Source organism: Sminthopsis crassicaudata, chromosome 5 (genome assembly GCF_048593235.1).
Source record: "Sminthopsis crassicaudata isolate SCR6 chromosome 5, ASM4859323v1, whole genome shotgun sequence".
Taxonomy (NCBI): Eukaryota; Metazoa; Chordata; class Mammalia; order Dasyuromorphia; family Dasyuridae; genus Sminthopsis; species Sminthopsis crassicaudata.
Window position 1 is genome coordinate 206,600,026 of NC_133621.1, and position 24,509 is coordinate 206,624,534.

Below are 24,509 nucleotides of genomic sequence, written 5' to 3' on the forward strand. Positions count from 1 at the left end.
AATTCACACAATTATTGAATTGGAGTTCACATAACAAATCTACTTCTACAACCAAGCACATAGTGGAACATATAACATGAAAGAAAGCCTTAAGAATTAATTGACCTGAATTCAAATCCTGTCTCAAAATAATTAGTCACAGAATCAAAGGCAAGTCACTTAACCTCCGGTATGATTCTTTCCCGGTCTGTAAAAATGAGAAGGTAGATTCACAGTTGCTCCCTTCCAGCTCAAAACCTATGATCTTATAAACTGCTTATGAGTAACTGGCTAACTTTGCTATTAAGTGGTACTGCAAAAGCTTTCTTCATTCTAGTTCATCTTTTTTAAAATAAAGTATATAATATTTACAGAATAATTCTGAGTTGCTTAGATTTATCACTGGCTCATCTCCTCAATGTTCTTCTCAATAAATCAGATGAAGATTATAATATCGAAGGCATGCTTATTAAACAGATAATGTGAAACTAGAAGCAAGAGTTAATGTTAATTAAAGAACAAAATCAACATCTTATTTCCGGAGAAACTGTAAAGATAAGCCAAATCTAACAAAGACTATGGATAAATATCAAGTCTTATACTTCTATTAAGAAAATAAGCATAGAATAGGAAAAGGCCAAGCTCAACAGAAACTAATTTTTAAGTTTTTTTTTTTTTTTTTTTTTTTTTTTTTACTTCACAACAAACTTAATGAGTTAAATAAACTAATGCCATTTTAGAATACATAAAGAGACAGAGTAATAAGACCAATATTTTATCTTGTGCTGATTAGGCCATATTTGGAATTTTGAGTATGAAAGGCTAACATTAACAAACTACAGCATGACCAAAAGACAGCAACCAGGACTTGAAACCACATCACAGAAATAATTCAAGGAATTGGGGGGCAGCTGAACCTTTAAAAAAAAAAAGTGGAGATAAGGGAAGTGATAAGAAGATAGAAACACGACATTGTATATAGGCCACAAGATAGATGTCTTAATATATTTTTGAGGACTGTCACCAAAAGACTCGGACTGTTCTGTATGTCTCCAAAAATCACTAGGAACAAAGGGTTTTAGCTCCAAAATTTTAGTTCAATATGAGGTATGATTCTCTAAAAAAAGCAAAGTAGTCAAAACTTGGAAATAAATGGCTTTCTTAAGCACAAAAATCTCCTTGACAAATGTTTAAGCACGCATTAATTAGATAGACCACTGCATTAGGAAAGAGGGTTAACTAAATGAAATGGTCATTTTCAACTCTTACAATTATATGTCTTGATGAGTTTATCGTCAACTTAGGGGAAAAGATTGTTGAGCTGACTACAGAGATGAAAATAGAAGTCTCTATAGATAAGTCACATGCTCTTTGGGTCTTTTTTATACACATATATAAATAAAGGATAAGGGCTAGAATTTCCAAGTTCCCAAGCATTAAATTCATGTAATTATAATTATCATTTTATTATAAAAGTTAAGCTAGGATAAGCTTGTCAGCTCTTGAAAACTCTACCAGCATTAACAACTTTTTAAACAACCAACAATAACCAACAAGTATCAGTAATTTCAGTAATTTCAAGGAAGAAAGAGATAGGAATATCTCCCTCTTTTATAGGTTCTTCATTCAAATCATTACCTGCTTTGAGGAGCTAAGCAACAACAAGTTAATCATTATGAACTATGACTTGTAATTACAACAAAATTTCTCAATGATGAAAACTGAATATGCCCCGGGATTCATTAAAATGTGTAAGTTTGCCAAAATACTCTGAAAACGTGAACTGTTCTAAGTTGTAATTCAATATCTCATTGTGGTCTAAGGGTGACTGCAGCCTTTTCAGAGGCTATCTATTTCAACAGAGAGCACAGATTCTAGCAACCATTATACCAATATGGAAAGGCTTCAAGTACAGGATCAGTGATGGGCTATATATATATATTTGCTATGTGACCAAAGACTAGCATTGCTAAATCCAAGAGGCTCATCATCAGGTTGGCTAGCAAACTGATAGCTTTTTTCACTGCAAGACACTACTAAGAAAACAAATATTTTTGAGTCATAGAAAGGTCATAATCAATGTCAGGAAAACTACTTACAAGGGCAGAATCACAGATGTCTGAAATAAAAAATGGAATGCAGAACTGACTGTACCTAACAATGATCTGGCAGACTCTTCCAGACTCCCATTTACTTTAATAATGAGGAAATCAAAGGGCAGTAAGAATAAAGTGATGTGCCCCTGGTTACATGAATAATAGTGGCAGAGTCAACCCTAGAATCTCTAATGTTTTTTCCATATAACATTAGATCTCCAGTTACTAAGTTAAATCAGAAGTCTGATATAGCACTTAAATTTGGAAGCAAGAGTAGGGAAAAGAAGGGTGTCTTGTTTCTCATTTCAGTGCAACATTAACCATTCCCCCTGGTAATAAAAAATAGAATTCCAGATATATCAGAAAAAAAGCAGGCTGCAAGACTCACAAGAAAATAGAACATGTGTTCCAAAAGTTTAAAAAAAGAAATCCTATAGAATAAAGAAAAATCTAACATGAAAATGCTTGGATTTAACTTTAGGTAATTAACAACGACATCCACAAAAATCCATGCATGTCAATCTCCTATTCAGCCCTAGAGTCTGCGATATTATAATTTATTGTGAAACCAGAAAACCAAATATTTAAATATATCCACAACATCTATACCTTGATAATGCATAGTACATAATATACTAACATCTCTAAATAAATTTCTAATTACACATCTATGCAAATTATAAGAATATCAACTGCCATGTATAGAAATAGCAGCAACTTCATAAAATTCCACTTCAATGTATTAGTCTGCATCCTTATTAATAGCAGTGTGTTGTGCATTATCTGAAAATCCCAAATCAGAGCATCAAGCTAATAATGACTACAATGTGCTGTTAATTAATACTACCGCATATGCAGATGTTTAAAGCAGTTAAATTACACAGCAGGGAAAAATAATCCTAATTCACAGTTTCAAAAACAAAGGGTGCAGTTTTCAAATATCTTTGCTTCCCATTAAAACTGGTCGTTTGGTGAATCTAATGGTTGCCTCTTTCAGTAGATGTAAACGCCTATATTTGAAGAGCATTGAGAGATGCCATTTATTTTCAGAAGTCAGTTTTATGTTATACAAGCACCACAAGTTGTAGGGAAGAGGCTACAGTGTGAAATGAAGATTGCTTAAGTATGTGTTTAAAATTAGTCAACTAAGGAGTTGCTACACAAGAATTTTTTCTTCCCCAGCACAAATCCCATATTGAGGAAAAGCAATTAATGCTTACCAAAAACAGTTTACACTCCATAAAGGAGGGGAAAAAAAAAAAAAAACAACAAACTATTAGCTAACAAGCCCTGGTAACCTGATACAAAATTACCTTAAAATAAAATCTCTTTAAGTTCATGCCATAAATTTCTTAACAGAGAGACCCAAAAAGATGAATATGGCTCAAGAATTTCTAGGTGGGAAAACAAAATAGATTATTAGAAAAACTGAATACTTAAATATTTAAATTTAAAATAAGAAAGTAAACAGTATTGAGGGGAGGAAAGTGGCAAAAGATTAAGGGAATAAGAACTTAATTTGTTGAAAAATCTGAAATTTCTCTCAAAATGACATTAAGAAAACCAATTTAATCCTCTCTCCAGAATTGTCTGTGCAAAAATAAATATCTGAAAATTGCACTGATACAATACTTATTTAACTTGTATTATGAATAAACTGCACATGCTGTTTTACAGACAATATATATTTGTAAACTTGCTCATGCAAAATTAGTGTTATTTGTTGATCCCCATACTTTAAAAAAAAAAAAAAAAAAAGATTCTTTTGTCTTATTTTCCCCACCCTAAAATGCCAAAACCTTCTGCGGTATAATAAATCTTACACAGAAATTCTTATCTGCCAGCCAAAAGAAATAAATTTATATTGTTGAAACAAAAACAATAAAAGTTATACAAAAAAACATGGTATTTGTCTTGAGGCTTTTCTGATTTTGTTTTAAAACAGTAAAAGAAGGAGTTATAAAAGAAAGAAAATTCATGGTCACAAAATTTTAACATTTTAATCCTAAACATTACAGGGCAAATGGATACTGGAACCTAATTCCATATTCCATAAATTCTAACTTTATTTCCATTTTAAATGTGGCTCAAACCACTAAAACATTAGTAGTTGTACAACCTTTGGATTATGGAAATACATATTTTTGAAATAAAAGCTACAAAAGCAACAATGGAAGAAAGCCAAACTGTCTCCATGAAAGAAAATAAAAGTGGAACATTGTGAAGTTTTAGATACTTCTCTTTCCATTTCTTATGATTAACCTGTCAATTCAGTGCATCGTTCAATGTAATGGTCCCCATATTGAACAAACATTTAACTAGTGTCCATTGATTCCAAGTTAGTAGATGATGAATCTTTCTGGATACTTTCAAAGATGGCTGCCAGCTCTGGGTTAGAGCTGATTTGTGACTGGAATTCACTCATTAGCGGACTCTTCTCCGCTTCTGGAATGGTTAGAAGCGCTGCTACCGCCCTCATGGCAGATCGCTTTAGCTCATCTTGTTTTTCAAATTCCTGTTTCACTGAGTTTGCCTTTACCTAAAAAAGAAATTATACACAATCAATTCCTTCAATTTTTTGGATGGTTTATAAAATTCCAGACAATAATCTAGCTTACAATATATTCATCCTCCAACTCCAGGCCTTACCATTTGCCATCCTCCTCTGCCCTGCTTCAGTCCTTTCATCTGACATCCTACTTAATGTTGCCACCCAAGGGCTCAGGGCCTTCCTGTGCTCCCTGCAGATGAACTTGCTTTCATATACTGTCTCCCTCAATTAGAGTATGAGTTTCCTGAGAGTAAGGAGCTTGCCTTTTTTTTCTTTCTTTTTTTCTGAGCCCAATAGTTAGTATAGTACATGGCACAAAATGAATGCTGAATAAATTCATTCATTCACTCATTCAGTGAATGACATTTTAAGACTCAACTTGATAAGGAAATCTGAAGTTTGTTCTAATAATTAGATATTCCTATCTTGAATAAATTTGAAAAATTTAGAAAGCCTAAAACCAACACCAAGTTTAACTGAAGTCAGCTCTCTTCCACATTTACCTTAGTTGTACATGTGGCACGTAATGGCTCAACAAGTCGGTCCAATCTCTGCAATACTGCACTTGGACAAAGGGTAGACAATCTTACCAACATTAAAAATGTAAGCATCTGTTAGAAACAAAAAATTGATAAAAGTTGAGTTCAGTATAATTTTCTGAATATAAAATCATACTATCCCAGGGCTGAACTTATAAGTGACTAGATATTAAGTACAATCCTTAGTAAATACTACAACCATTCTTCTTGGGTTTCTAGTTGATATAGGAATAGAAAAATATGCAGGCCATAGTTGTCCAAAACCTTTTCCTTTTTTTCTGAGGGTCTCAATTTGTAAACAGTGATCTATCAGGCCTAGGAAGAGGCTTTCCCTTTTCTACTAAATACACAGTGAAAGATAAATAATTTGTAGCTTCTTGCCCAGCCTACAACCCTAATTGAATATAACAAATAAGAAACATACATCCCTACTCTACTAATAATTTGATCCTAGAACCTAATTTCTCAATCAATTATGTAAGCATTGCTAAATATTGGAAAGATCACCTCGTTTTCTTTAACCACTGTCCATTTGGGTTGGGAACCGTTACCATTAAAATTAGCCATTTTTTTTTCTAGGGGTTTGTATTAAAGTGACTAAAAGTATGCTCTTAAACTAAGCACCTTAATTATGGATCAAAGACATTCTTTTTTTCTTTTCCTAAATACTTTTAAATTAGGTTTCTTAATCATTGCCAAAACTTTGTCATATAAAAGTTAATCAGAGACAAATTTTGATAATTTTTAATACTAATTAGAGATATGTGCAAAACTATTTACCTCTTTCACATATATAGTATTATCAGTAACAGAAATGAACTTAGCATCTTCAAAATCACATCTAATGAAAATAGTCAACATTTCTGATATCTACATTTAAAGAATATCTATTATGTTCATGGAATCTATGTTAAGGCACCAGAGAAATAAATCTGTGCCCTTAAAGATTAGTTAAGTTTTAGATACAACTTAGGACACAGACAATTAACACAAGATATAATGTAAAATGCCAAATGAATGGAATGATACAGTCAATACTAATTGGTTGGTTGTCCTTCATGCTCGAATAGACACAAAATGACATCGCTATATTAGAGTCATGGAACAGTTTGTCTGACTGATTGATCAGACTAATACAAAGTCAAAAGACTATCACAGGTCAGCCACAAATAGTCCCTAAGAACATTTGGAATGGATATGTCTCTAAATTTATGTATCTCATGTCTCTTATAAGCTACTTCAATTCTACTTTGCTTAGAGCATAGCCTTCTTTGATGCTGGCACATCACTCCGGGTGGTCCCATTCCAATATCTCCCATGTTTCCCAATCAATTCCAAAGCTCACAATCATCAAAACACATCAACTTTCCCTCTCCTTTAGTCTTGGCTTGTAGCTCTCTCAAGTTAAATAATTTACTGTCAGTGCTGTAAGCTACTTGATGCCATTTCCATCTTCACTGAAAATATTAATTATAAAAAGCATGGGAACATGAAAAAGGTTTTGTAATTTTTTTTTATGTGTTTTAACTGCAGAGTGAGATACTGGCCTGCTGCAGTAAACAACCCAAGCCTGGGTGAAATAAATAACTTTAGAGTCCTTTCCTAGCCCCTTCTTCACACTAGGAGGTGAGCAGTGTGGTTCTTTAAAAAGCCATTCAGAACTGCCAAATCCACTGCTGCTTCAGTTCAATAATGATCAATAATAATCTGAGCCACTTGCACGCAGGGTTGTATCTACATTTCTTAGGATATTCACACCTGGCATACTGTCACTTGTTTGTCACCACAGGTCTTTGAGGTAGGTAACAATGATATGGATGTCTTTTGACTCATGTACAAATTGGATTTAAATGAAGCAGAATTACAGAAATCATCAATTTTTTCCTCCCCTCCCTTTCTCCCCTTCCCCACCCTAGTTACTCAAGTCCAAATGGCAAGATAAAAGTCAAGATAACCAGTAATGGCCTGGGATGCAGTGGATAATCTTCAATGACCAAGCTATAAGCACTCTATAGCCATTGCTTCTGCCACCTTGATGGCGATTAGATAAATTATTCTTTTTTACCCATTCCATCACAGGAAGTCTTCACACACTTGGGTTAGATACCCACTAACTCACCGATGAGTCTCTTGTCCCCCCAGTTACCCCTAACCTGCTTAGTTCATCTGCTGAAATGGTTTGCCAGGATATGGCCACTTCACATGCTATAGTTTCTTGGAGTCAGGGATGAGTGTAAATTGAGTAAACAAAAGAGGTGGAAAGCAACCCTTACACCAAACATACTAGTATTCCCTGAACATCTGTACACCCCAACATATACTATTATACTAATTCAAACAGGGGAAGATCACTATAAACTGCAGTGATATGTCCAGACCGAGAAAGGAAATGTCATCAGTAACACTGTGATACTTTAGCACAGTGTTATTTCTGGTCCAGTGCAAATTCTAGAGACCCTATTGCCCTACCCCAATTAATCTCTTCTATAATGAAAACAATAGTCTGCATTCTCTAAAACACAACTACTAGTCACATATCTGTCTTATTATCAAACACTACCTATAAACAGCATGCTATGACTACATAAGCCATAGTATTAACGCTTATATAGCAATTGACACCAATAATTCTAATTTTCCATTAAATTACTAGCATATATTTTATTAAGTCATTTTACTAATTCTCAAAGATTTCCTATAAGACATTTTATAAGAATATATAAATATCTTACCTTAATATCATAATGGTCCTTCAAACCATCTTCAACGTGGTTTAAGAATTCAAAGATATCTAATCTATCAAGACAACTGTCTAGAAGTGTATACATACACTCAAAAGCTGCCTTTCTTATATCCAGGCCATCATCAACGGTATGCTTAAATGGTCCCATTTCTACCTGTTAATTAAGACAGATTTAAATACATGTATGAATGCTCAAAACAGTAAAATTAAACAAGTTTATTTAAATATAATTTAACTTAACTTACCTCTCTTATAAGTTCCTTTCTAACTTTTGTCTCATTGTAAAGATGTGGAAGAACAGTATCTAAAAGATCCCTTATTAAGGATGGTTTATTATGTGCTGCTGAATTAAATGTTACCAGGGCTACCCGTCTTACATTCAAGTCAGGGTCTTCTAAGGTTTTTAGGAAGTCACCTATAATTAATGAAAGAAGCCATGTAAAAACCAATAAAGTCTAAAAAACTTCACAATTACTTCCTTTTTGCTAATGTGTTTCCATTTTATTACTCTTCCTTTATTACACTTTATATCCAAGAGACTGTTTAGAGGGGAGATGGAAAGCTGAGAGATTTCCTATGCAAGAACTTCACTCCACAAATGTACAGTGGATTCCGATTTTTCTTGTGCAACAAGAGAACTTTATAAATATGTACGCATATATTGTATTTTATACTTTAACATGTTTAACATGTAAGAGACTGCCATCTAGGGGAGGGGGTGGAGGGAAGGAAAAAGTTGGAACATAAGTATTTGCAAGGGTCAATGTTGAAAAACTACCCATGTATATGTTCTGTCAATCAAAAGCTATATATAAAAAAAAAAAAAGTACAGTGGATTCCCTTAATACTCTCCCATAGAAATCACCCTCTAGGGAGATTTAACTTCACTTCTCTATAGCTCTCTTAACAGTTGTACCAACAAATGAATGTTAAGTCAAAAAGCACAAGCTATATGAACTTGAAAATAACCTTCCCACCAGCATTTAGAAGAAAAAAGGCTCTAGAAGAGCCTATGAGAGGATGTTCTCTCCCCTCTCTTGGTAAAGGAAGTTTGAGGTATAGGAACAGAACTGCATTACTGGTCAATTTTGCTTCATTTTTTTTTTTTTAAATAATTATAACAATAACAAAACTAAAATAAACAGCATCAATTTTAAAAAGACAGGATGGTAATGGATGGTAAATTAACTAGATCAACCACTAAAAGCATGAAATCTAGAAAAGACATTAATTAGGTTCTTGAATTGTTTCCACATAATATTCTCCTCTTTTAACAAAAAAAGAAACAACAACACAGTATGTCAGTCTTTTATACAACTAAAACAACCATTTAAAGAAACATTATTTTAGAGTTGAAGGATCTTAGTCTTTTAGACAAATCCAATCAATTGGGAAATGGAATTCCAGAAATGTGGAGTTACTCTTTGGATTAATGAATATTGACAGAAAACTGACCAACAATGCAATTCTATACCTATAGTTCATACTCCTTTACCAAGAGAGTAGATGCTCTCCCATAAATTAAACAATGGAAGAATCCTATTTTCTCTTGTTTCCTCTTCAATTAAAAACTGGACAGTTTGGTGGTGCATAGAAAGAAGAAAATTTCAAGTTTATTAATTTAATTTTAGACCCACTACACTGTATAAAGCATGAACTCTGAAACTGGATATTGGAAGATTAGACCAGGTTGAAATCTTAACCATGATACTACTTATGTGACTGGAACAAGTTATCAAGTAGTTCCAAAAAAGTTCCAAAAACTAAGTTAATGGAAGAGATAATCTCTGCCCTACACTTACCTATGCAATTCTTTAGTAATGGATCTATGGGTTGTGGATGGTCAGAAATAGTAAACTTCACAGCCGTAACCACTGAACTTCGGGCATAAGATGAGCCTGATTTAAAAAAAAATTAATAAAAAAAAATAAATTGTTTATTGTTACAAAAACACTAAAAATTGTTATCATACTATTTCCAATTTGATATAGTTAACAAACTTGTTGTTATCTGGTATATAATGACATTTGGAGAGGTGAGGTCTTAGAACAATGAAGACTAGTTTATTAATTTATAACATGGAAAATGTCCTATGACTTTACAGTATACAACAAGACAACTAAAAAAAATTTAAAAGTAACTATTTCCAACTTTATTAAACAAAACTAAACTGGGGCAGGGAGGGAAGGGAATGAATCAGGAAAAATATCCTTGGCTTGGCTAGTAAACCTTTAAGCTTCTTTTAAAAGAAGAAAATCAATGATAATATTTGTATGATTGGTCAGACACATTGTAAGTATTTTCTCTTACCTAAAGATTTTTAAATAGCCAAGACCATTTTCACCTATGTCAATCTTTATTTGACTAAATGGGTTAAGAACTCAAGTAAATCTGAGCAATCACAGTAAATAATACTCATTTCAGGGATGAATACTTTATTTTGGGTTGTTAAAACTTTTATAACCATATATATTTAATAATAGTAAAAGGATGCCTAATAAATATTACTTCCAATGGATGATTAATATTGTCTACACCTATATTATTTGAAAGTGGAGAAAATTACATTAAAGTGGAATATTCAATGCTAAATAATATAGGTTAAATATAAACAAATTTAGCAATCATCTGGCTAAATACTAGATATCTTTCTCACTGATAAATAACAGAAATCAGAAATTTAGTTAACTTCATAAATTAAAATTTTATTTAGTCAAATGTCTCTTACTACTTCTCAGTATCTAGTTCTCATATATGCCAAAATCTTTAATATTTAATTACAATATTTCACATGAGAATAATTAACAATTATCCATAGCAAAAGCTATGGTTTTTTTTACTCAGAAAGTTTATGTACATACCTGATACCAAGTACCCTTTAAGCCGTGGAAGCAGAGTTTCTGGATCAATTAAAGTGAGTTTACCCAAGCATTCAGCAACAACATTTCTGGTTCCTTCTTCTGCACACTCACAGTGTTTCAGGAGTAAGGTCCAGATGTTCTCAACATAAGGCTTAAGGCCCACCACTGATGCAGAGCTAATAATTTCCTTCAAGGAATGAAGTAGAAGATACTGCCTCTTAGGCTGACTGGTTATTTCTTGTAAGACAAATGGTAGATATTCAGGAAGATTGCCAACACTAATGCTACCTAATGCATAGGATGCTGCTGATTTGACTTCTTCACTAGGAGATGAGAAGGCTTCTAATATTACAGATTTAAGTTCAAGTTGCCCACTTAAGTCAATGTGATGTCCAACTTCTCCAAGAGAAAGTAGAGCTAAGAGACGAATGGAATCAGTTGATCTTGAGTTCTTGACGTCTTGAATAAACTGACCTACCACAGCTGGCCCCTCTTTAGGACATGCTCGAGTAAGGGCAGCTACACATTTGGCAATGGAATAATAAGACTGCTTGTGAGTAAGTGCTGTGCTTTGAGCATAAACTGGGCCTGTCAACATGCGTAACAAATCCATGTACCCTAAATTATTTGTTCCAGTTACAACCAAAGCTTGGAAAAATTCTAACATGGCGCTTAGTGCTCCTCCCTGCAGCAAAGGTGATCTCACAAGCCCGATAAGTTCATTAAGTATAGACCCGCTTATCTTTGAAAGGGAAGAGGGGTACACTTTAGCAAGTGTAGTCAGAAAGCTGATAGCCATCTGTGATACATGCATATCACTTTCACTGATAAGAGGTGGAAGCTCATCCAGAACAGCATCAATCATGGCAGCTGTCAAGCTGTCACTATAGTTTTTAATTAGGATGTCTAAAGCTGAAAGGGTACCCAATTTCAAAGCTCGCTGGTTTTTCCTAAGAAAAGAGGCAAGAATAGGTACCCCTTCTCCAAGCACAGGTCTTAAATCTATCTTCAAGGGGGACCCAGCAATCAGTGTCAAAGCTTTCACTGTTGTTAACCGGGTAATTTCATTCTTTAGTCTCTCCAAGAAAATCTGAAGTGTACTAGGCAGATCACTACCTAGATTGTCTCCAAGACTGCAAATGATTTGTCCCATACAGGAGATAGCCCTTTCTTTGACTTCCTGATCAATGTCAGCTGCTTTTAACCGTTTGATGGTACAGGTAAATAAATCTTTAATGTAGGGAGTTGCATCAAATGAAGAAGGTTGATCTAAAGGACGAATAACTTTGACAAGCTGCTGGGTAACAAGAAGTGCTTCAGATGTGATCTTGTAGAATGGATCACCAACACAAGCCACCACTGGAGGAACCAATGCCTGAACATGAGGATGGAAGACTTGAGGAGAATGGTTACAGAGGATTACATACAGGCATGATAACGCATCTATCTTCAGATTAGATGAGCTGGATTTGTCATTCAGCGAGAAAATGATCCCTAAAACATTAACAAAGGAAATCCAGAATCATTATAATGCAATTGGGGGTTGCAGGGAAAGGGGGAATACCCTAAGAGAGATCTGAATTGTTCAAATTGTTGGAGTGAATTGTTCAAATTTCTTCCTAAATTATTTCCTAATTATATTTTGTACAAAATACCTATAAACAAACATAAAAATAAAAACTAAGCTTTTCCCATTTCAGCTATATGCCAATCCAATTTTTCTTAAAAACTAATTACTATATCAGAACAGTCAGTTAAGAAACTGAAGTTATGAAAGTAATTTAATAGTTACAACTGAATTTGTGTGGTTTTTTTTTTAAACTTTTCATTTTGGAGAAAATATTTTAAAACTAAAGAAAGACATTACATTTGTAATAAAAACCATAACTTCCAATATCAATTCTTTGTTATTTTTCCTACCTGGTACAAGTACAGGAATGTGCTGTGTGAGGGCCCCAGGTAATACATTTACCAGCTCAGTTAACATGTTAAAACAACACTGTCGAGTCTTCACACTTTTCTCCTTCATCTGTTTGTGAAGAGCTTTAACAATGTTGGGAACCTGTAATTATTAAAAAAAACCAAAAAACCCCCACCATTAGCTAGTTTAGTCTCTGAGATTTCCTCAGTTAATTACCACAAATTACTAGGGAAAAGAGAAACATGCAAGCCAAAATACATTTTTTAATTTGTTTCTTCAGCTAAAACTATTTATCTAGTATTGGCTCGTTTTATAGGAAAGCTAAATTTTTCTTGTTAAAATTATTGACTAATTGATTTCTATACAAGAACAAAAACTAATCAACTTAGAAATCTAAAATCTCAAGATTCTCAAAGCTGATAATCATTTTTAAACTTTTTTTTTTTTTTTTTTTTTTTTTTTGCTGAGGTAATTGGGGTTAAGTGACTTGTCCAGGGTCACACAGGAAGTGTTTAAATGTCTGAGACCACATTTGAACTCAGGTCCTCCTGATTTCAGGGCTGGTGCTCTATGCACTGAGCTACCTAGCTGCCACTTAAACATCATTTTTAAACAACTCAAAAAAACAAAAGAAATATGGTTAAAAGAATAATAACCTTACATTTGGAGTTCATAATTTTAACTGGAGAATGCTCTGGCAGATATTGTGAATAATAGTGGCACTGACAAATATAGGTGAAGAAAAGACTATTTCTGGTCACCTAGTTTTCTAAAGATAACACACAAATCTTTACTTTTGGCTCAGCCTGTAGGTACTGTGCCAATGAAATAAAAACCACTTATTCAAACAACCAAATCCCCTCCTCCAACCCTAAATGCTGACAGATGAAACCCAGCCCAAGAATATTTGTCATTTTTCTTCTCAGTTTATAGATGCCAGATAGTGGTCTAAAATAGGATCCATCAGCAAATGTTCACTGTGAACAGCTAGGTAACTATGTTTTTTAAAACTCCTTAAAAACAATAATACAACCATCAGGCAAATGCACAATAGCAAGACAAGGGTATGAACAAGGCATCTCTCCCCAGAGAGATCAGAACCATCAGAATTACTTTGTCCAGGCATTCTCTGGGACTTAACTAGTAAACCATTTAAGAGTACAACATTGAAGGTGAAAGTTTTCAAATCCCAATTTTATTTGTACTATCAAATGTATGACATCACTTTAATTTAAAATTGTTTGTTTCCCTGATGTATTTTTCAATGAGTTGAATGTTAGAACATTTATGCACACTAAAAAAATTATAATATTTTAATTATATGGATAATGCTAGGAACTCCTAATATATTCTAATAGCCAACTGAAATTTAAATAGAAAAATTAAAACTATCATTGACCACTTAAGCTTTATTCTTCTGCATCAAACTAATAAGTAGGTGAAAAGCCAACATGTTCTAAAACAACATAAAATTTTCTGTAAAATATTTCTGACATGGCCAATGGGCAGAATACATTCATATTATGACAGAAATAGATGACTTGATTCACAATCCAATTAAGATTTTCTATAGCATTCATTAGTAAACCAGTTTTTCTGGACAATATGAATTTGTATGTATATAAATGTGATAACTAAAAGAACATTAAATGACAATCAGAAAACCTTTCTATAAAGCTTAATTTTTTAACCAACCTGACTCTGAAGCATTGTCAAAGGTGTCTCTCCTTGTTCCATTGCATCAGGATCACAAAGCCAACTCTGCACAGGACGTGTTTGCTTCAAAAGGGAAAGATATGCATGGAACACATCTGCTTTTACATTCTCTTCACGTTCTTTAAATCTGGCTATTAAAGCTGGAGACACAGTCTTGTAGAATTCTGGAAGCATTTCATGCCGTGTGCTAACTACAGCATCTAAGCATTTAGCTCCTGCACGTCTCACTTTCCAACTCATGTCATCATCATCACTGTATTCATCATCACTCCCTGTTTTTTTAAAAAATAGATTAAGAAAAATACACAAGTTTTAGTAAGAAAATGAACTGAGATCTTCACGATGGAAAACAGGTATTGTTAGTTGCCATAAATTTGTTCAGCATTTACATAACAAACAATTAAATAACCAATACCTAAAAGATATACAATGCAATATCTAAATAAATCTACTTTTTAAATCTGCTTTTACAAAACCTGTGTTTACATGCACAGAAATCTTTTTTTTTCTGACAGTCTGAATTTTAGAGAGTTTCCAGTGTATTAATATTCATTCCCCTAATGTTTTATGGTATCATTTAGTTTGTATGGATATCATCCTAAGATCACATTCTTACTTCACAGTCCTATTAAGCAAAATATATGATCACCTTAGCACCAGCTCACTTTATGGTCATTTGCCTCTCACACAGAATCAACAGATTCCCCACAATAAATACTGCCATCATCCAAATTCACAACTTTATCCTTCTAGACAACTCAACACCCTTTTCTTAAGTAGGCCTCCCCTCTTCACTATGCAACTTCCCTCCTAAAAACCTTTTAATGGAAAACATTCCACTGTCTGCAATTTAAGGCTTTCACCATGAGGCTCTAACCTTTAGTTTATGGTCTGCCTATATTATAATCAGACTACCCCTGGAATATTGTATTCAGATCTGGAACCCACAATGTAAAAAAAGACAAGTGTCATGAGGAATGGATGAAGGAACTTGGAGCATTTAGGGGACAAAGATGAAACTGAAATTGGATTGTAAGTTACTTAGGGACATATGACTAGTGTTTGATGCCAAATTCAAACTCAAATCTTCCTGACTCTAGAGCTGCTACTCTATTCATTAGACTCCCTCTCTGCCCCATGGAACTAGTACTTATTAAATGAAAATGTACTGGGATTTGTGCCAACCACTATATGAAGTATTTTCCATTTATCCCTTTGATTCTTCCAATCACCCTAGGAGAGTAAGTGCTATCATTATCCCCATTTTACAGATGAGGAACTTGAGTCAAATAGAGTTTAAGAGACTTGATCATGGTCACACAGTAAGGAGTGTCTGAGGCTGGAGTTAAAATTGTTTTTTCTTCAATCCGTATGCACCCTGCTCTCTAAGTCATTTGATCTCTCTGGACCTTAGTTCCATCTGCAAAATTAGGGCATAGAAGTCAGTAGTCGCCAAAATCTCTTCCAGCTTTAAATCCATGATCCTACATTTAGCCTGGAGAAAAGGAGACTCACTGGGAACATACTAGTTTTTGGGCCTTTCATGGGCCTCAGTGGAAGAAAACTAAAAAGTCTTGAAGTCAGGAAAAACAATCTACCACTGAGATTTATCCAATGGGAAATGGGCCACAACCACAGCCGATCCTAACGGTATTTGGACAAACTGGGTGACCACTTCTCACTAATACTATAATCGGGGTTCCTTTAGAAAAAGGATCAGACGAGATGGCTACTGGGGAACCTTTCAACTTTAAAATCCCATGATTCCCTTTCCAACTTAATATTTTTAATCACTTTTTCATTAATTATAGATTTAAAACATACTTGAGAGCTGGTTGTTCCTTGAACTCGACAAAGAATTACAAGATATGGGTCTCAAATACATCTATCCAAGGTCACTTAGTCCAATCCCTCCTGTCATTTTAAGTAGGTGCTTTTGTTTTTCACCAAGCATATATTTTCTGATCAAAATATCCCCTACCCACAGCCAAACACAGGCCCAAAGCAACCCTTCTTTATAACAAAGAAAAATCCTTTCTGATCATTTTTAACAGAATTCAGCACTTATAGATGCTGTTAAGTTGTAGAGACTCAACATTTAATTTTCAGAGGCTGGTGGATTATGTTCCAAATCACTCATTACAAAATGAGAGAGAGAGAGAGAGAGAGAGAGAGAGAGAGAGAGAGAGAGAGAGAGAGAGAGAGAGAGAGAGAGAAAGAGAAAGTGTGTGTGTGTGTAATGTGATGTTTATTTTAAAGATCTTTTCCTTTATTGTTCATTGCTTGTCTTGCATGTCTTTACTTCTCAACCTCAATCTTTTATTTAAATCTTTTTCCTCCCTTTAAATTTTACTGTTGTCTTTTCTTTTACTATTCTCACTACTACTAAACCTTCCTTTGTAATGAAAAACTACCATGCTGGCAAAAGTCTCCAGTGACAGTACTGAATGTAGTCCCCCCACCTCTTGGGAAGATGTGTTTCTTCAGCCACTCTCCAGGACTATTGTGTGACTAACAATTCAGGATTCAGTTGTTTCTTGGTGTTCTTGCTAATGTCATAGCATTCTCTGTGTACTGTGTTTAGTTCTGCCTTTTTTCATACTATAATAATACTTCACTTAAGTCTTCCTATGTTTGTTTATATTCTTTATATTAGCTCTCTCATAATGCAAAACAATTTATACAATACAGTTTATCCAGTTGTTCTGAAACAAGCTTCTATCCATGTTTTTCTCCCACAAAAAATACTACGAATATAATGTGTGATCTGCTTGTTTAGTGTCATGGACTTCATTAACAGTCTCATGTATAGAACTTTTCTTGGTATGTTTTTAAAAATCTGACAATGTTTCAAACCGGCATTAGTTCCTAATAAATAAAGAGTTCATCTTCCAGTAATCTGATCACAATCTAGTAGTGGTTCATCCCTAATAGTTCTTCCATTTGCACTTCCATAGTGCAACACTACACTACACTGCTTCTAAGTCTTACTTATCTAAGCTGTTCCACATTTTTTATTCTGCTACCAATATTGTTAGAAGGTAAGCTCATTGAAAGTAGGAGTCAATTCATTCTTTATACTTAATATCAAGTGCCTGGTACGGAATAGACAATATTTATTTTAATGATTACTGGTTTTTAACAGCTTGAGATTTATCCAAAACTCCACATCTTCCCCTCCATCCCCCAATTTGGTAAAAGAAACTGATAGAATGTGATCTATAAATCACTTTGTAAAGGATTATTACATTGGCACAACCTTCCTAAGAAATTTCTCTCACTTTAATTATTCACATATGTGGCATGATACAAAAAGTGTTATACTTCCTGCTAAGATAATTCTCAAACACTCTAATGCATTTTCTATTTCCATCATTGAGTTTTTCTGTGGTTTCCTGTTGATTTTTATTAATGTTTTTTGAAAAGCTGATAGGTTAGCAGGTTTATTTTAGATTTTAAAAAAAATTTTTTTTATTATATTATAGAAGCTACTGTTTTGTTTTTTCTAAATAAACAATGTAATGCCTTTAACTTCTCTTTCTTGCTATGGCTAGTTTCTGCAATTCATGCCCAACAAAAATGTAGGGGAAAAATTGTCAATTACTGAAAAGTCTCTGTTTGTTCTTTGCAAATAATGCCAATTTTCTTTTAGATGTGTAAAGTCTTTGCAGAAAACTTAAATTTTTTATATACAGAAATGCAACTGCCATTATTTATCTATCATTCTTGATGCTTTTTCATTTTATAATCAGTATTGACTTTTTTTTTTTACCTGTCTAGTGAAAAACGGATCAAATTCATGAAATGATGCATAATCTCTAGGACTTTAGCTATTTTCAACATTGTTCACATGAGCAAAACATCAGCCTCATCTTTGCTTTAGAAAGCTTTATATTCATTTTAACATAAAATTGACCACAATTACCTAATTACCTAGATACTGGAGCATAGTAGACAAAATAAATTAAGTTTCAAGATGCAAAAAGTAAGTAGATGTCTACTATTATTTGCTAAATTAGGATTGTCTTACTTTCTAAAATAAATAATACCTCTAGCTTAATGTATTTTGTGCATGTTTAGATGAACCCAATATTTTATTTCTCACTTAGAAAAGGACGGTTCAATTCTGAAGGAGCAGGAGATGACTGGTTATGTCTACAACCAGGCCAGCTTTCTAAAAACATGTAGAACAAGACTCAACCTAATTTTTAAGAATGAAGATAGTAAATAAGTGAAGATAACATGCCTTGACCTAATTATTAGCATAATACCTATACTTATCACTTTGATCTGAAGTCTGATCTAGGAAGTTTGTCACTCAAGTTGTAAGTACGTTTAACTTGTCTATAAAACATTGATCTTGTTAAATTAAGATTTTGGAGCAACTGGCTGACACTTAATTTTGAGCTATGCAATTTAGTTCTGAGTCTTGATCATATATGTATATCTGTATTAAAAGATCAGACTTCAATTATCTTTTTGAGTATAAGAGCCATGGTCTCTTTTAGCCCATTAGCAGTACCAGCACACATGGTAGTCCTACTAGGAAATCCTGGCTGCTTTCAATATAGATCCTTTCAAAAATAACATTACATTTCCTGACAAAAATTCTAAGTGGTCACATAAAAGCTACATTCAAAAAAGAGGAGCCAGAATTGGAACTCTGCCCAAAGGGCTATAAAACTGTGCATATTCTTGGATTCAGCAATACTACTACTGGGTCTGTCTCTCTAAGAAATCATAAAAAGAGAAAAGGACCCAAAAATATTTATAGTAGCTCTTTTTTGTGGTGGCAAAGAATTGGAAATTGAAGGGATGCCCATCAATTGGGGAATGTCTGAACAAGTTGTAGTATATGACTGTAATGGAATACTATTGTGCTATAAGAAATGATAAGCAGGCTGATTTTAGAAAAACCTAAACTTACATGAACTGACGCTGAGTAAAGTGAGCAGAACCAGGAGAACATTGTACACAGTAACAGCAACATTGTGTGATGATCAACTATGACAAACTTAGCTCTTCTCAGCTATACAATGATCTAAGGTGACTCCAAAGAACTCATGATGGACAATGCTATCCACATCCAGAGTATGAATGTAGACTGAAGCATCCTATTTTCACATTTTTGTTTTGTTTTCTTCCTCGTGGTTTTCCCCTTCTGTTCTATTCTTCTTTCACAACACAGCTAATGTGGAAATATGTTTAATAATATTGTACAAGTATAACCTATATCAGACTGCTTGCCATCTTGGGGAGGAGGGAGCAGAAGAAGGGAGGAGAAAAAAATGAAAATCAAAATCTTATAAAAATTCTTCAAAGATGAAGCAACAACAGCTTTAAATCCAGTCAAAGTGCTTCTCATAAGCCTCATAATGTCCTATGGAGTTGTGCTGGTGATACTGTGGCCAAGCTGTTAGTCATAGCCAGTCAAATCCAGATAAAAGAAGGCACAGGAAAGCACAAAATCCTCAAAAATGGGCCCAGTGTGAATGATGCCAGTGGTACTGAGGCAATAAAGCTTCAACTGCCCGTAGATGACCAATACACTAAAAGTTTCAAATGTATCCTCTGCCATCTTCTGTCTAATGATTTTAGGAGTTAGAGTAGCAACCATAAGCAAGACAAATTGTTTCTCAAGAATCACAAAGTATAATGCCAGATTTTTACTTGTCATTCTAAGTTGGTAACAACATGGATAGGAGAAACTCCAAATCATATTAGCTGAGAAGCAGCATATTTCTCTCAGCTTTACTTATCATGTCCTTCTGTCCCACAACCACCATGCAACTTTGGAGTCCTGGGTGCCCAAAAGAATGAAATACAACTCCAAGGGCATTACTTCCAGTCAATACTGTTTACATGTCAGAGCCAATTCTGGCCCTCTATACCAACCCCATACCAAATCTGGTCCAGGTCAGGGCACAACTGGATACTGATCCTTAAGTTATCTGGCCACATGCCACTGGTCCTACCCTCCAACCCTGGGTGGCCTAGCACACGACCGTCGTCTAGAATGTTAATAAAATCAACCCTAAACTAAGGCCTTGAGCACATATAACATTGCTGCAGGGAAGAATGGAACATTCTTCTGTCCTATATCTAGTAAACTTTCTCCTCCAGTCTGTGTAATGTGAAAAAGAAGTTTCTCTAGACAAACAAACAAACAAACAAAAAAAAGCCTTGCCTGCTAATTCTCCCTATTCCTTCACCATGTCCCTGTTAGTCCATCTACTTCTGCCCTCACCCAGTTCCACTTGTGCCTACAGAAACCCCAATTCTAAATTCTATTATTAGGAAGCAGTTATTCATTTGTTTCTCTGCAATTCAGGAAATATGGTTCTCCTCAAGATACTATTTTTTTCTAGTACTTAATGATGGAAATTCTGTCATTATACCTCAGTGGTATCTCTTCTATAGAGGTCTACTCTAATCAGCAGTTATCAACCTGTGCCCCTAGGTCAGCCTCTCCTTTTATTTAATTCAAAACTTGGCTCCTATTAAATCTTTGCTCTTACAAGTCAATATCATGCTAAGGAGAGACGAACTTTCAATTTATCTCAGCTGCATACTGGGGTGAACATAACTTTGATTTTTATCACTCACAAGTATTCCACAAGCAGTACCCATTGAATTTGTTCAATCTAAAAATAATTGCACATCCTTCCATCTTTCTTTGTTCCTAACTCTTTCTGCAAATATCTTAAGCTACAAACACACCTGGCTCACCTATATCCTTAAGAAAACTTTTATTTGTTCCTACTATCCCCACAAATTACTTTCCTATATTTATTTCTTCCTTTTCATAAGAAAACCCCTAGAAAAGGTATCTACATTCAAAAATGAAATTAAAAATTAAATAATATACTGACTGGCTTGAAAAGGGATACAAAAGTTGGCCTGTTTATTCTCAATAATAGCTAAACTTATTTAATAGTATTGAAAAATAAAGTTTTTGTAATGTTAAGCACTAATATGTCATTCAAAAATCACACTGATCATACATTTATACTGGTTTATATGTAGAGCGTTTCAAAAGTCTTAATGTAGTTCAAAGTACTAATAATTTCAAGACAACCACTTCTAATTGCTCTAATAGCTTCAAACTATACTAAGATTTAGGCATACTCTGAATACTCCCCACACTAAGGAATGATTATATGAGTATAGGGAGTGCTTTATTTATCTCTTTTTAAAAACTCTTCTCATGGCTAATATGTACCTGCTGAACCGAGTAGTACAGGGCCAGAAATAAGAGCTTTATTTTTTGAGGTCCAGCCTCAAGTCTCATTCAGCATTGTGGCCTACATTCAAGACCCAAGGAGGTCATAAACATTCTCTTTCAACAAATTGCTTATTCTCCTAGATATACTTTGAATCTAAAAAAAAAAAAAAAAAAAAAAAAAAAAAAAGAACTGAAATGTCACTATCTGGGGCAAAATAAAATCCATGCCAATCCATGTTATTTCATAATGTGTTCAAATAGTCATTTCTACCATTCCTTTATCAGCAAAAGCAGTAGCTCTTGTCAATGGATGACATGGAAACAGAAGAACAAAGTCAAAACTATGTTAAAATCTATGGAGGAAAAATACCTGTTTAAAGAGATCAAAAATTGGGTAATCCATTCATTAACTAAACCAGGTTACCAAGATTAAGTGAAACAATGTTCTTTCAAAACAAAAAAATCAAATCAAAGGCTGATTTATTTTAAGACTTAACTTTTGAAGACTAATTTGAGTATAAAAGCAGTTCAATTTCAAACAGTAACCTAAAACTATTTGAGAATACCTTGATCATCATCATCACAGCCATCTGCATCCATAGCATTTTCATCTTCATCTTCATCATCATAATTATAATTGGGATCATAGGTAAGATATTTAAGACAAATATTTATAATTGTTGAAACATGGGGATAAACTTCCTTAGGACATCTATAAATAAAATTTACCATGATTGCATTAGAATTGCATTGTATTAGAAGTAAATATTCAATTCAAACAGAACATTTTCTCCAAGCAAAACAGAATACATATTTTTTTCCCCAAAAATTCTCAAATCAATTTCCTTGTAGACAAGTATTAACAATGCTCAAGTAGTAACTTGCTTGCTCTTTTTAGAAACAAATTGTATATTATTGTGCTGAGCAAGATGTAATAATAACTGCAAAGGATTTGGCTCTGAAGCTGATTATTGAATTATACGTTCTTTATCATAACCCATCTCCATATCAGAAGATTCTAATCTAAGTAATATATTACTGAATTTAATGTTAATATTAAAAAATGACAAAAACAAGTATATCCAAAATACTTACCTTCTCACAAACGATTCAAAGGCTTGAATGCAATACTCTCTTAATTCATCGTCATCTACATTACAAAACTTTACTACCAACGGAATTATCTTCTCAAGGTATTCACCTAACAAAGAAATTTTAATTTATTCATTAGCATGTAAAAATAGATTTTAAAATATATAAAATCTTAACATCAAATTCCTTACCTATTCTATGACCTGCTTGCCTACTAATAGCAGCAATACATTGTATGTAGGTCCTTGTTGTTGACATGGAATCATTTTTTGACAATTCTGATAACAGATGTTCAATGAGATCAACAAAAACTATATTTCCACAGCTCATAACCAGGTGGCCAAGAGCAATAATAGTTCTTTTTCTCACTGCAAGCCTGGGGCTGGTCAACTGGGGGAGCAGACAGGTCAAAATTGATGGATGGAAATTAACAAGAAGTCCTCCTTGCCTTAAAACAAAATGAAAAGATAAGAAATGAATTTATAACAATTAACAGTTTATGAATCAATCAATGAAAAATGTTTGGAACTTCTTCAGTTTTACCCCAACCAAATCAGAGCCTAAAAGTGAGTTGCCAACTTAGCATAATAACACAAAGGAAAAAGAACCAGCTGTAGAGGAAGGAAATCACTCACTGTCTCATTCTCTTCCACTATGAAATACAAACTGGAGAACACACTACTTTTATAATTAAAAACATAAAAAATGGTATAGGCCTCTAATCTAACACCCTCTCTAACCCAAGAAGAATCTCTGACACTCCAAACCACCCATGTAGCCTCCATGGTAGAATTTCATTACCTCCCAAATCTTGTACATTGTACTTTTTAACAATTCTAAGTAGGAAGCTTTTCCTTGTGATAAAGTAAAAGCTGCCTTTTTAAGTTTTGTCCTTATTTTTGTTCATGGGATTGTGTAAAAGCTGGGTCAGACCTCTGATTCTCCATCAGTCTATGTGATATTGAGCATCAGTCAGTTTTTCAAGGTGTATGTTTCCAGGTGTAAAATGGGACTGACTATAGATAACCACTAAAGATCCTTCCAATTTAAACCTAGGACACTTCCCCAAAGCCAAGTAGAACCAGTTTTCTTCCTAACAACCTTTCCAATATTTAAAAGGAACACTCATTTGTCTTCCTATCCAAGTTCTAAATTTACTTCAACTATCTTGACATGCTTATTTCCTCTGATCTTTCTATTTCAAAAATAAGAAATATGAATGAGGCCGCCAAAGAGCATCCTTCTAAGGTGCTGCCCTTAGCTCCCTTCCCCTCCCCCCCTTCTTAGTAGTCTCGTCTACTCCCATAGCTTTGATTATCATTAAAATGTTAAATGTATACATTATTATTGAATCTCTAACTAAAAGAAAATTAAATTATAACAAAATCTCTGAGGCTAATTCCCTAATCTTTATTTCCTCTTCAATCTCTCCATGGGAGTCCAGCCCTACATTCCTAATTGCCTGGTTACCCCATAAGTACTTCCATTTCAATATATGTACAAACTAAACTTGGCAACTTTCCTTCTAATCTCACCTCTATCAACTAAGCTTAAAACTACAACATCATTACTGACTGTCCTCCAAATAATAAGCTACAAAATATTACTAATATTTTACAAAATATTATTACAAAATATTACTACTCTACATTCATTCTCTTCTTTCCATTCAAACTTCAAATATTTTAGCTCAAATTCTCATTCCCTCTTACCTGAACTACTGTAATTAAGTCTAGCTGAACTTTCTTCCAGTTTAACCTCTGGTCCAAATCAACCTTAATAATGC

The 24,509-nt window shown here is 33.9% G+C and overlaps 1 protein-coding gene across 1 annotated transcript in view; it reads right to left on the reverse strand.

Moving 5' to 3' along the window:
• Positions 1–3,744: 3,744 nt before the first annotated feature.
• CAND1 (cullin associated and neddylation dissociated 1) overlaps positions 3,745–24,509 on the reverse strand; it is a 43,870-nt gene continuing 23,105 nt past the window's right edge. The window contains exons 5-15 of the mRNA XM_074269699.1: positions 22,915–23,171; positions 22,727–22,832; positions 22,198–22,343; positions 14,386–14,678; positions 12,690–12,831; positions 10,770–12,263; positions 9,711–9,806; positions 8,154–8,323; positions 7,898–8,062; positions 5,130–5,237; positions 3,745–4,614 (exon numbers count right to left, since the gene is read on the reverse strand). Of these exons, the coding sequence (XP_074125800.1) occupies positions 4,390–4,614; positions 5,130–5,237; positions 7,898–8,062; positions 8,154–8,323; positions 9,711–9,806; positions 10,770–12,263; positions 12,690–12,831; positions 14,386–14,678; positions 22,198–22,343; positions 22,727–22,832; positions 22,915–23,171 (3,202 nt within the window). The 3' untranslated portion in view covers positions 3,745–4,389. The remainder of the gene's footprint in view (positions 4,615–5,129; positions 5,238–7,897; positions 8,063–8,153; positions 8,324–9,710; positions 9,807–10,769; positions 12,264–12,689; positions 12,832–14,385; positions 14,679–22,197; positions 22,344–22,726; positions 22,833–22,914; positions 23,172–24,509) is intronic.